Raw genomic sequence first — 13,064 nt, forward strand, 5'->3', positions numbered from 1 at the left:
TTCTCTACGTTTTATATAAAACTAGTTTAGGGCCCGTGCAACGCATGGCTACTACTAAAATTTATTATTTTAATAGTAACTAAAAGACTTGTGATATTAGAAAAACATGAAAGTAAAAAGGATATATGAAAAAGTATAAATTCAAAATTGTGTAAAAAAATATTCAAATGAACTAAATTTGCATATTACTATACAAAGTTCAAAATTATAGTCGTTTACTTGTATGTAGAACGATCTACTAACGTTAACCAAACCCGAATGACTCAAGACTAATTTTCGAAAAGACCCGATCATAACCGAGTTAGTCAAATACAACATATTTTAAATTGAGTAAAATCTTGATAAATAAACTTATATGTTAGTCTACTTACCATGTATTATTATTATTTTAATTAACATTCTTACTTACCAGTTACCATGTATTATATTATTAATAGTAGACTAACATTAGAAGTTCATTAATCAATATTTTTTATATTTTTTATCAGATTAAAAAGTTATAATAATACATAAATAAAATTATATCATAAAGGAAAAAATAATATTGATTTAGCTTTCCTCCAACAATATATTATGCAGTACATATCTATGGTAATTAAAATATATTTTTATCTTAGTTTCCTAAAATAACGTAATGTAATTTATTTATTTTAAAGTAAAAAAATAAAAAAATATTTTGGCGGAAAAAAATCGCACCAGGAAATGACACGTGTCATTCCTGGTGTCTCTTTTAGTATATAGTAATAGAAGGTTATTTTAGAAAAGAGAGAATTGTCGGGGTGTTACATTCGTGGCCTCCCTCGCTACTAACATATTCATTTTTGCTGCACTCTCATTGATCGGTTAATTGATGTTTAATGGCCTCCAATAACGTAACTGATGTTTGAAAAGAAATTGAAACATAATAATTGATGTTTATCTCACTTCAATAACTCAGACCACCCACCACATTTTTTGGATGAAACTAAAATCAATATTGCTGGAGTCGACCAAAGATGGAGTGGAAGGCATGAAAAAGGAGCAAGAGGGGAAGGGGAGGCTGCGACTGGAGGGAGAAGCGAGGAGGAGGCAAATTAAATTTTTTTTATTGTCGAAGACTAGAAGCCGCGCACAGCCTTTGCGGGACTGACAAGGCAACCGCGCACAGCCTTTGCGGGACTGACAAGGCAACCGCGCACAGGTTGTGCGCCGACGACATGGCGCCAGCATAGATCTTGTGTGCGGCCTCCATGTAGCCGGCGCACAATTTGTGCGCGGCTGCCTTGTCAATCCGGCAAAGGTTGTGCGCAGGAGAATGAGTATGATTTTTATTGTTTTTCTTTTTTCTTTCAATTCATGTTGTTATTGTTTAATTTTCTATTATCATTATTATTGTTTAATTATTTTTATATTTTCTGTTTTATAATTATTGGTTTTCTTTGAAAAATTATTTGTTTCATTATTTTTTAAAATAATAATTTCTGTTTATTATTATTATTGTATTATTATTATTATTATTATTATTATTATTATTAATTTTTAATAAAATTTCGGGCAAGTAATGTTAAAAGAATAAATAGGCTGCCGGAGGGGGAGAGGTGAAAAATGAGTGAAAAAATAAAGAGAGGTGTAACATTTTTATAAGGCTAAAAGTGTATTTTCACGTTAAAAATATGGGCGTTTTTAACGTATGTGGGCGTCGAATAACGATACACTTAATAAAAGATGGAGAAATACGGTAGTTTTCTTAGGTGGTAGATTGGGAGGTGGCTGCATATTTTTTGTTTTTGTTAAAAGAAAGAAATGTCGATGTCATAATATTTTTCTCTCTCCTCAAACTCCAAATCTGTGCTCTGCATCTCCTTCCTCAGTCCCTCCTCTCAAAACCCTCCAAGAAAATCAGCATCTCGTAGTTGTAGTTGCATCTCTAGTTGGAGGCGCCTGTGCCAACCACTTCTTCTTCTCAGCTGCTGCTATTCTCGGTAATTATCTACAAGTATTTTGTATCGATTTTTCTGTTGATTTACATTTCTATTGATTTCCTGGATTGTTTGTTAGCTTTGTTTTGATATGATTCTCATAAGCTTGATCAGGATCACGGATTCGATTTTTCTGATATGATAGGTTTCACATTGTTAAATACATTGTTGTTGGGTTTGTGTTGGTATTTTTCATGAGAAATTCTAGTTGCAATTAGTATAATCCTTTTTAATATGATTGGATTTTTCTGATAATCACTGTTCATCTCTCCGGCTCAGGGCGGGCGCCCCTCCTGCACTGCCTCAGGGACGGGCGTGGTTGGTAGTTGTAGGCGAAAATGATCAACACGTCACTTGCACTGACCTATCTCTACTTATTGATGTACATTTTACTTTCATCTGGAGTTATACTTTACAATAAGGTAATCTTTCTCATTTCCATTTATTTTTCAGGGAATAAGTATTGCTTTCATTTGTTTCATTCTTACTTTATTATTGTTAACTTGTTTGCCAGCGAAACAATGTTTTCAATGCCCGTTAAGTGTTATTATGCATGAGATACTGGCCGTGGAATCGGTTTGAAGCAATCTTTGTTTAGAAGATTTTGTTCTAGTGTTCTGGCTGATCCCCATGTCACTGTTTTCAAATTTCTAGGATGTAGATGGCTCAGCTCTTCCGATAAATGTGCACATCTTAAGTTCCAAGTTCATCCAACTTCTAAGTTGCCGATGTGATTTGACAGTACACTGAGTACACTATGCTTGATAAAAAATAGGTGCTTCCAGAGTTCCAGAGTTAGAAGTCAGATGAGTTAAACCAGGAAATAACATGTTTTCCTACTCTCAAACCACTAAGGTCTAAATTTTTTAATAAAATGTGGTGGCTCATCATACTGGGTAATAATCCATGGGAGAGTAGATAGTGGTTATTGCTTTACATAAAAGCCTAGATTTATTTCCCAAGACTTAGGTGCAATGACTTCAATCTTTTCATTTCCTGGGAACATGTTCTGTCAAAAGTGACGTCTTAAAATTAACGAGTGAAATAAGTGGGAGCATCTCTAACAGTTGTCAACTTCTTTTTGGGTATGATTTTGTATTTGTCAATCTAGATAGAATAATGGTTCTGTTTCCAACTTTGTTATGGACTTATTGTCATTGGAAGTCTGACCATATGTCATTTTGTTCCATCCCATGGTTTCCACACACATTCAGCTGAAGAATCAAGAATTTGTTATAGGTTTTAGCGTTTTACAGACATCCATAGGTGACGTGTGAGGGATCCATCACAAAATATTTTCGTCTTAAGACAAATGATATAAAGCTCCCAGAGAGAGAAGTATTGCTGAATGTGGAACTACTATGTTAGTTTCACTTGGGTACTAGTTCTGGACATTGGTGTTCAAACATGAGATTTGACCATTTTATGTAAAGTTGAGATTAAAGTATTTCACTTGGGTTTTTAAGGTGAAAACGTGTTTATAATAGAGTGTGCATATGTTGCATGTGTGTGTCTGTGTGTTTTAGAAAGTCGGGGGTGGAGTCATAGGTGTCCCGGTGCAAAGTAATTGAATCACTCCTTCCATCATGTTCATGGCTACAGCAGGAAAGGACATTTCCTTACATATAACATTTATAGGAAAATTTTGGCGTATTTTACCTTCATTGTTTCTATTTGCTGTCTTCATTTCTGGTCATTTGCAATGATTGCTTTTGCAGTGGGTTCTTTCTCCAAAGTACTTCAATTTTCCATTTCCAATAACACTCACAATGGTTCATATGGGGTTCTCTGGAGTGGTGGCATTCTTTCTTGTTCGTGTTTTTAAGGTATGATTGTATTAAGTTATAGAAGTAAGCTTTTACAGTCTTGCTTCTTATTAGTTGTAAATATTGTCATGTTTTCCTGGACTACTATAACACATACGAAGTATTTCAATTACTACTATTCTTGCTATTTCAAGAAAGTAATTTATATAGACTGCTATATTGATTATTGATTAGAACGAGTTTCACCTGAAATCAGTGCTTGGATTATACTTCATCTTCATATATGAAGCCCTTTCATGACGTAGAATAATCTACTCCCCATGCCTCACCTATCCCACTTTCATCTTTTGGTTAACATTTCACTCTGCCAGTCATATGCCTAATGCTGTTTTTGTTTGCCAATGGATTTGGTAATTTATGCTACTCTTTTGGGAATTTCTATGTGGTCACCTTGTGTTTTGCAAAATTCTAGATGGTGGAATTTTATTTTTTTTGATATTCAGAAGTGATCCTCAACTTTGTATAAAGTAAGTTTCACGACCTCATTTCATTAATTTGATAAGAAAAACCGTTAAGTAATTAAAATAAAATAAAATAACCTTCCTCTCTCCCTCCTTCCATGTTTTATCCTCCTTCATGGAAGTAGCTCAAAAATCTAGAATTCAAAAGTGCAAATTATCAAAACCAATTCGTTAAAAACCCGGAAGATAAAATATAAAATCATGAAAAATACAGATCTAAAAAAGGCTAATTATCAAAAACCCAGAATTCATAAATGCAAAATATCAAAAACCCAAATATCAAAAACTAATTTAAGAACATAAAAGTTGAGGAAAGAAATTGCAGGAAAATATCTGAATAAAGTAAGCTTGAGGAGCAAAATCCATGGAAGTATAGGAGAGAGAACCAAATTCAACATAAGCATTACGAGAAATTGAAGACTTAAAAAGAAGCAAGAGCAGACGTAAGACAATAAATTGAAAACTTAAACGAAGCAAGAGAAAAAAGAAGAAGAAGAAGAACAAAGGAGAAGAGACAAAGAAGTGGAAAGGGAACACGAGGAACTGGAAAAAAAAGGAGGCAAAAAGAAGAGGAAGAACACAGGGGCTGGAGGGGGAGGGGAGGAAGTGGAAATTGTTGTTTTGAAGGGTATTCTTAATAAGATAACAGTTGGTTAACGGAATTGCAAAAAGAAGGTCACGGAAGTTATTTTATACAAAGTTGAGGGTGACTTCTGAAAATCAAGAAAAATAAATTCCACCATCTAGAATTTTGTAAAAATAGGGTCACCACACTCTTTACCACCTTTATGTTTTGTTATTTTGACTGCATTGCTGAGGACATAAATGAATTTACATTATTTTGGAATATAAATCGTTGAGTCGGACCAGAACGATTTACAAACTTGTCCTAGCGAGTTGTTATTTACCTCCATTTATATTCCTAATATTCACATGCTTTTTGAACTGAGGGTTTTAAGTAAACATAATACTAAATTTATAATTGTTTGTTAGACAAATGACAACATCTTTTGAGCATAGTTTAATTCTATGTACTCATTTGAGATATCACTCTCTTCTTTTTGTCTCTTTCCGGGATGCCTGTACGATTTGATTTTATATATTTTGCAGGTTGTAGCTCCTGTCAAAATGACATTTGAAATGTGAGTGACATCATGCACCTATAAATTCTTTGCATCTTCTCAATTAAACTGTTTCTTATTCTAATTTTGGTCTCATTGGCAGTTACGCGACATGTGTAATTCCCATAAGTGCCTTCTTTGCCTCAAGTCTTTGGTGAGCCTTTTCATACATTGCTTCTTTATATAGGGTGATGTCAAAGCTAAATAAGTTTCAGCCAGTCTGAATATTTGCATGCTTGTGAGTTATGCCATTCTAGAATTGAAAATCTTTAGAAGTTTTTCATTGTGTTAGGTGAAGCTTGATTAGTCCAGCTTCCATGAGAAGTGACGAAAATTATTCGCGGATAATAGAAAATATTGTTGCATCTTTTATCTGATAGCCTTAGGAAAATAAATCTATTAATACCAAAATGAACTAGTTGTGTTCGTTATTCCATTAAAAGTAAAATTAAAAAAGAAAAACTGAATCAACTTACAGAGTAAACCAGATCAAACCTTTCAAAACTTCAGAGGCAGTCCTGCACCACCATTATCAAGGTTTTTAGGAACTATCCACTTGGCATGTTTAGTTTCGAAACAGAAATTGACAGCTTAGACTGAATCTTTGCACTTGTCCAAGTACCAGCGAACCTAGAGCAGAGTAATGTCAGCATATATACAACATAGCTGGAGATAAGAACAGTAGCTCCTGTATGGGTGTATGTATGTGATGAATATCTTGGAGATTCACCATGGCAAAGATGGTAATAAGGTAATGGTGTTTGGTGACTGAACATGGAGAGAAAAAGAGAGACTTACGTCTTCTGGGGAGTGGTTGATATTCATGTAAACTTGACATCAGACTTTATAATTCATTGAAATAGGGAATGCTTTAGCACATCAGAGTTGGTTCTTGTGGGCAAGATTGTTTAACACTTCGTTTCACCTTTTGGATGACCAATGAAACCTACGCTCAAACCTCATACTACCCTAGCCTCAGTTCCAAGAAAACTTGATGAACAAACTTTAAAATTAGACGAATAGCCTAACGATATATGATAACGCCCCATCCTCCGGAAGAATAAGAACCCAAAGCCCGAAACTAAACCACTTGCTTGATGGACTATGAGTCAATGTTTATTTTTTATTTTTCTGAAACTTTAATAGTATGAGTATGTTATATAGTCTAAAATTTTGAATTTCAAGCATTTAATGAAGATAAAATTAAAGGATTATCATACGAATACTTCTCCCTCCTCCGTATAACAAACCTATATGTACTTATTGATTATCTTATACGAGCAATTAAGTGAATTAATTTTTTTATCAAATAAAATAAAGTGTGAGTTCTTTTATTAATATATTGCAAGAGCTAATTTGGAACTGGCTTCTGGAATTTAGGAGGAGATATGTTATTATATTGTTGATTTGATCTTGACAATACAATGGACTAAACGAAAATTTTGATGCATAGTATTTTTTTCATTTGGTGAAACAACGTTATTCAACTAATGTGTCAAATGTATTGGTTTAATGAGATACTCCCTCCGTTCCAGAATACTTGTTACACTTTTTCCAACCCATTTTAGGAAAGTTTTTATTATATTTTAATAGATGTACCTTTCTCACTTTGGTCCACCACACAAATATTTTAATTTCAACTGTCCTATCCTTCAATATAAAAATATCATACATTGTCTTTCTTCTAATATTAAAATACCCCACTAACTTCCATCATATCTACTTTTTAATAAAATAATATTGATAACCACACTACCACTTATCACATTAAACTGTGTGCCTAGAAGAGTGTAACGACTATTCTTGGACAGAGGGAATAAAAAGTACATTTTGGAAGGGGCCGTAGTCTCTTGTTTCGCCTAAGGGCTAGGGCCCTAAAAATGTCAGGATCGGGCCTGAAGGCAGGGAATGCTTGTCTAGTACTATAAAGGCAAAATGGAAAAGCACATTGTTAAGCGACAAGTTGTAGAGTCACCTTTTGTTGTCAATACTTGGATTTTAAAAGATTTTTTAATAATGTGATTGGATGCAATGAAGGTCTTTGTCGCGCTTCATTATCCACACCCTTTATCATTTTCTTATGCATTTATGTAAGATTATATTGTCATCTGTAGTGGCAAATGACTTAGTGTCATTTGTGGCTATGATGCTGTTTGGGGAGGATAGATTCAAGATGCTTGTATATCTGTAAGTTTGAAATCGTCGTTTAGGCGTGTACCATTGAGTGATTTGAATTACCTTTTACAAGAACATAATTTTGAATGGCATCTCATATAGGCAATTTGTCATAAGATGTTACATGGAGTTGCAATATCTTTAGTCTCTACTCCTACTTTAGAGCCAGGCCTGCTGGTTGACATGGAGAAACCTCTTTCTTACCTAAAAAGTTTTTATAGCATTTTTTACTGCTTAGTCTGAGCCAAACATTAATGTACCAAAGATGTTTGTCTTTCTGGTAATTTCAGGTTTGGAAACACTGCTTATTTGCATATTTCAGTGGCCTTCATCCAAATGCTTAAGGCTCTGAGTATGTGCAATAAATACCTCAAATTGTATTTCTTTTATTATGTACTGTCATTACTATGGAGTTTTTTGACCGTGTTACTTAATGCAGTGCCCGTTGCAACTTTTGTCATGGCCGTTGCGTGTGGCACTGACAAACTAAGGTGTGACGTGTTCTTGAACATGCTCCTGGTCAGTGTCGGAGTCGTCGTTTCCTCATATGGGGAAATCCATTTTAATATCATCGGCACACTATACCAGGTCACTGGAATATTCGCTGAAGCACTTAGGCTGGTCCTAACTCAAGTTCTCTTACAGAAGAAGGGTTTGACTCTAAATCCTATCACCAGCTTGTATTACATAGCTCCGTGCAGGTATGAAGTGGGCTTTTCAGATGCTTATGTCTTCACAATATGTATAGGGATTCCGTCATTAGCGAATTCCATCACTGACCATCATGTTTTACTCATTAACTCAATTCATTGAATTCATATTAGCCGGAGATGACTGCACAAAGAGAGTTGTCCACTTTAACAATTAGATAAATGAAAAGATTACCACTTGAAAGTTTTCTGGCTTTAATCTATGACATTGAAACTGTTGGGAAGTAAGTCGGTTAGTCCACATCTTTCTGATAATATGGAGGCAAAAAGTCCTCATTAGCGGTAAAGACTGCATTTATCTGATCTGTCGGTCTTTCCAAACCCTTGATGTCTGTGGAAGCCTCATGAGACTATGAGTTGCACTAGGATCTTGTATAGTAAAATAGTTACAGAGAATGATGCTCATATTTCTCTTCTACTTGTCTCTGACCTTCCTTCAAACTTGAGTTATGTTTTCTGGGTTAAAAAACCCTCGAGATAGTTTTTTTTTAATTTATTTATTTATCAGAGCAATTCAAAATTATTTTTTTAAATACTCCCTCCGTTCTTGAATATTAGTCATATTTGGAATCTTGACACTTCACAATTGAAAAGAATCTAATTTCTTTCCAATATGTATTTCAAAACATATTCACTTGAGATCTTGTTTTATTCGTTTCAATGTGTACTTTCACATTATCAAATTTTTATAATTTTTTAACATACATATTTGGAGATATTTAAGTTTAAATATTGAGTCTAAACAGATGAAAAAGTCAAAATAAGACTAATACTCCCTCTGTATTTATTTAAGGGATACACTTGCCTTTTCCGGCCGTATTTATTTAAGAGATACACTTGCCATTTTTAGTAACTTATCAATCCCACCATCTAATTAAATAATCTATCTACACCCCACTCCCACCCCCCACCCCCTAAAATGACATGGTCCCCACTTGTTTTACTTATTAAAATATCTACCCAACCCTACTTGTTTTATTTTTTTATTTCATTCAATTCTTCTTCTTAATACCTGTGCCCGGCCAAGTGTATCTCTTAAATAAATACGGAGGGAGTATTAAAAACGGAGGGAGTGTATCATTTTGATATTTTGTCTATTATGAATTGATTTTTATGACAATTAATTTTAAATCACTACTTGAAGCCGAAACATAACCAAATTTGACCTTTAATTGGTCAACCCAATCACCACTCGTAACTTCTCTACATCATCAATAATCGGAGGCTATATTTTGTCCACTAAGGGTTGTTTATGGTTACCGCAATAACCGTTACGGTAAGTTTAGAGTCTTATGTTTTGATTAATTAACGGTGATTTTAGGCATGGCTTCCTTATATATATAGTGATTTGAAAGAAAAATGTAATAAAAAGTGTTTATTTTAGGAAAGTCCATAAACCTGTTTAGTAAAGTAGTGTTGTTTCTTGTGTGGGGTACAGTTGGGTGCAGGATAGGCAAAAAAAGTGTTCCCGCTTATAGAATGGGTAGTCAAACTGAGATTGCCTGACCTTGAGAAAAACATTTGTTGGAATTAGTGACTCGGTTAATCGAATAGAGGTTCAAAACACAAGTTCAACTTAAAATAGACATATCTCATGATCTACTCATTTGTTTGAGGTGATTCCAGTTGGAGCTGAAAGCTTGTTTCATGGTTATTGAAATCGCGATTCAATCGTAGAATCTTATGATTCTACTATTTAATTATGGTCTTACGATTCTATTTACGATTCAACACGATCCTACACTTTTTTCTTGACTAGCGATAAGCTCGTAAATTTGAATCACAGTGAGAAAGTTATTACTAGATAAAAATTGTTAATTATTAGCTAGTAAATAACTATATATTTTAATTATTAAGTTTTTCACCTACAATATAAGCATTTTCAATGAAGTTTGAGTATAAATCTTGATTACACTTGTTCGTATAATCTTACGATTCTAAGACTTCTTTCCGATTCAAAGTAAAATCCCGGTTTTGATAACCTTGGTTTCAATAGCTTTCCAACGCCTAGTCATAAGCTCTATTTTGGATAAGAAACGAGAGAGTTATGTCAATTTTACGAAGAGCTGTCCAGGAGCAGGGGTGTGCGGGTGCACGGGTATTGCGACCCTCGTGCGACCGCACGTGAGGGTTCATCGGGTTTTCTCTGTTTTGAACCGGGTTTGTGATTCATTTATTGAACTAGTATAAATACCTTTTGGGGGCATTTTATTGCATACCATCCACAATTTAGAGAGAGAAAGCTAAGGTTTGTGAAGAAGTTCTTCATTGTGTTCACCCTTGTGCTTGTGAGGGAGAATTAGAGAGAGGATATGCTAAATACTCTTATAAACTCTAATTCTAAATCAATACAACAAATCTCTTTGTTTAGGGTGGGTTTTATAGTTTTCAAAGTATTTTCCCACCTCCCAAATTTTGTGTCATCTTGCTTCTATTCTCTTAATTGTTCCAATTTGTTCTTCCCTAATTACTTCAATAATCACCAATTGGTCTAACAACATTTATAGCCATGCTTTCTGTTGTACAGTTGACTCACTGAACAACTTAGTATACTATGTTACGAAGAAAACAGTCTAACTCATCCATGTTTTTTCCCATGCAGTTTTATGTTTCTGTTTATTCCATGGTATATGCTGGAGCAACCTCAAATGGATATTTCCCGCATTCAATTCAATTTCTGGATTTTCTTCTCCAATGCAATTTGCGCTCTGGCCTTGAACTTCTCAATTTTCTTGGTAATCGGTAGAACTGGGGCAGTTACTATCCGTGTTGCTGGTGTTCTAAAAGACTGGATTCTGATTGCTCTTTCGACAGTGATCTTTCCGGAATCAGCTATCACAGGGCTCAACATAATTGGCTATGCAATTGGTACTTCCCCTGTTTAACAGTATTTGACTCTATTTGAGTGATCCTTAAGGGGTTTATCATTTCATTCTGTTTCCAGTCACTAAAATTGCATCTTCTTTACTTGTTGCCTATATATTTTAATGTTTACTTCCCCTGTTTAATGTTTCCAGTCACTAACAGTATTTGACTCTATTTGAGTGATCCTTAAGGGGTTTATCATTTCATTCTGTTTCCAGTCACTAAAATTGCATCTTCTTTACTTGTTGCCTATATATTTTAATGTTTACTTTTGATTCAACTGTGTAGCACTTGTTGGTGTTGTTATGTACAACTATTTGAAGATAAAGGATATCCGTGCATCTCAACCAGCTTCACCTGAAAGAATTACAGAGAGAGTTGCAAAGGTTTGCTTCTTAGATCTCAATGATTGACTTTTCTGTCCAGTGGGCTAGTACTTCTATGGCTTTCTGGTGTCAAGTTTCATTAGGCTGTTTTTGTTTTCGGACGGGACACTAGGCTGGTTAATGTAAATGTTTTTATACCTCAAATCACATACCCAATTGCTTTTCCAGTCTCCAAGAGAGACAGTCGGTCATTAGTATCTTCATTCGTGTTTTAATGAACATTGTAAACTGTATATATTTTAAAAATGCGCTTTAAAATGGATCTAAGAAGATCCTGCATGATATCTTTTTTCCTTGTACATAAATAAACAAAAATATGGTCAAATTTGATGAACTTTAACTTTCAAAAGGCAAATGAAACATTCCAGTTGCTAGTAAATCTCTCCAAACACGTATACATCACAGCATACCATTGTTTCTTAATATGATAGTTCAAGACTACTTATAGATTGTTCATAGAATCTCAGGGTATTTACGAATACACGTAGATCGTCCCACAAATTGAGTAGCAGGGAAAATTGTGGTAATTTTGTGTTGAGATTCCTTTACTTTGCTGCATGCAGGATTGGAAGTTTGAAAAGAAGTCATCTGATATATATGTACCCAATGATGATAGTAAAACTGGTGGAGGCGGTGGAGGGAGTAATTCAGCTTCTGAGATGATTGTTGACGAAGAAGCTCCTTTAATTACATCTTCCAGGCTATCTCATATAGGGCGAACACATAACCCACATCCTGTATGATTGGTTTTTGAAAGGTGTTCTTTAGGGCTCACACAGGTAACCCATTCTGCAGAGAAGATTAGGACCAAAAAAAATAGCGGCATACTTTATATTTTCTAGGCGTTGAGATGCATCTTTTTGCTGTAATTTTTTAGGACACGGAAGATCTAGGGAAATTCATTTGTAAACACTCAGAAATTTAACCCTTTTTAGGGTTTTATCATGTATTTGAAATTAGAACATTCAATACTCAATGTGAGATTAATTCTGTTAATCACATCTAAGCATTGTAACAAGCTTCTGCTTTCCCGATTGTGCATTGTGCTTGTTTGTATCTTGTTTTTTCCCAAGTCTTGTTTTTTCCCAAGTCTTGTTTTTTCCATTTCAGCAAACAAATTATAGTTTGGGATAAAGGACTCTGAATGCACCAATAATTTGTTTGCTATAGGAAATTTCTGTCCTGGCAGCTAATGCATGGACAAGTTAGCCAAAATGTAATCTTGTATGAACGCGCAACACATCTAAAATGAAAATCGATTTGCCTTGTAAACAAAAATGTAGCTATATTTGTGCTATGTTTGGCAAGTACTTTCAGTCACCTTAAATAATTAGGTGCTTAAAAATAAGTCACCTTAAATGATTAGAAGTGTTTGGTAATGAGCTGGAATATAATTTAAGGTAGGTAAAGTGACTTTTAAAACGTTAATACGGAGTATTAGTAACGTATGACTTTCAGCCGCTGAAGTTTTGGAGACTGATAAGAATTATCTAGGCCCATGTCAATAAGATTAATGTTCAACAATCAATTAAAAAAAAAGAAAATATATTTGTATTCAACTT

General features: G+C 34.3%; 1 protein-coding gene across 1 annotated transcript; it reads left to right on the forward strand.

Moving 5' to 3' along the window:
• The first annotated feature begins 1,755 nt into the window (after window positions 1-1,755).
• Window positions 1,756-12,544, forward strand: LOC110775218 (probable sugar phosphate/phosphate translocator At3g17430). The gene is made up of 10 exons (XM_021979815.2): window positions 1,756-1,961; window positions 2,238-2,380; window positions 3,677-3,784; window positions 5,356-5,387; window positions 5,470-5,520; window positions 7,832-7,893; window positions 7,981-8,242; window positions 10,854-11,119; window positions 11,405-11,502; window positions 12,066-12,544. The coding sequence occupies exons 2-10, from the start codon at window positions 2,297-2,299 to the stop codon at window positions 12,243-12,245; spliced, it is 1,143 nt and encodes a 380-aa protein (XP_021835507.1). The 5' UTR covers window positions 1,756-1,961; window positions 2,238-2,296; the 3' UTR covers window positions 12,246-12,544.
• Window positions 12,545-13,064: the final 520 nt, after the last annotated feature.

This window comes from Spinacia oleracea, chromosome 5 (assembly GCF_020520425.1).
Source record: "Spinacia oleracea cultivar Varoflay chromosome 5, BTI_SOV_V1, whole genome shotgun sequence".
In the NCBI taxonomy this organism is placed as follows: Eukaryota; Viridiplantae; Streptophyta; class Magnoliopsida; order Caryophyllales; family Amaranthaceae; genus Spinacia; species Spinacia oleracea.

Coding starts and splice junctions, on each gene's coding strand:
- LOC110775218 (XM_021979815.2), top strand. CDS start 2,297: ATGATCAACACGTCACTTGCACTGACCTATCTCTACTTATTGATGTAC. Junction 3,785..5,355: donor TTCTTGTTCGTGTTTTTAAG/GTATGATTGTAT, acceptor TATATTTTGCAG/GTTGTAGCTCCTGTCAAAAT. Junction 5,388..5,469: donor GTCAAAATGACATTTGAAAT/GTGAGTGACATC, acceptor TCTCATTGGCAG/TTACGCGACATGTGTAATTC.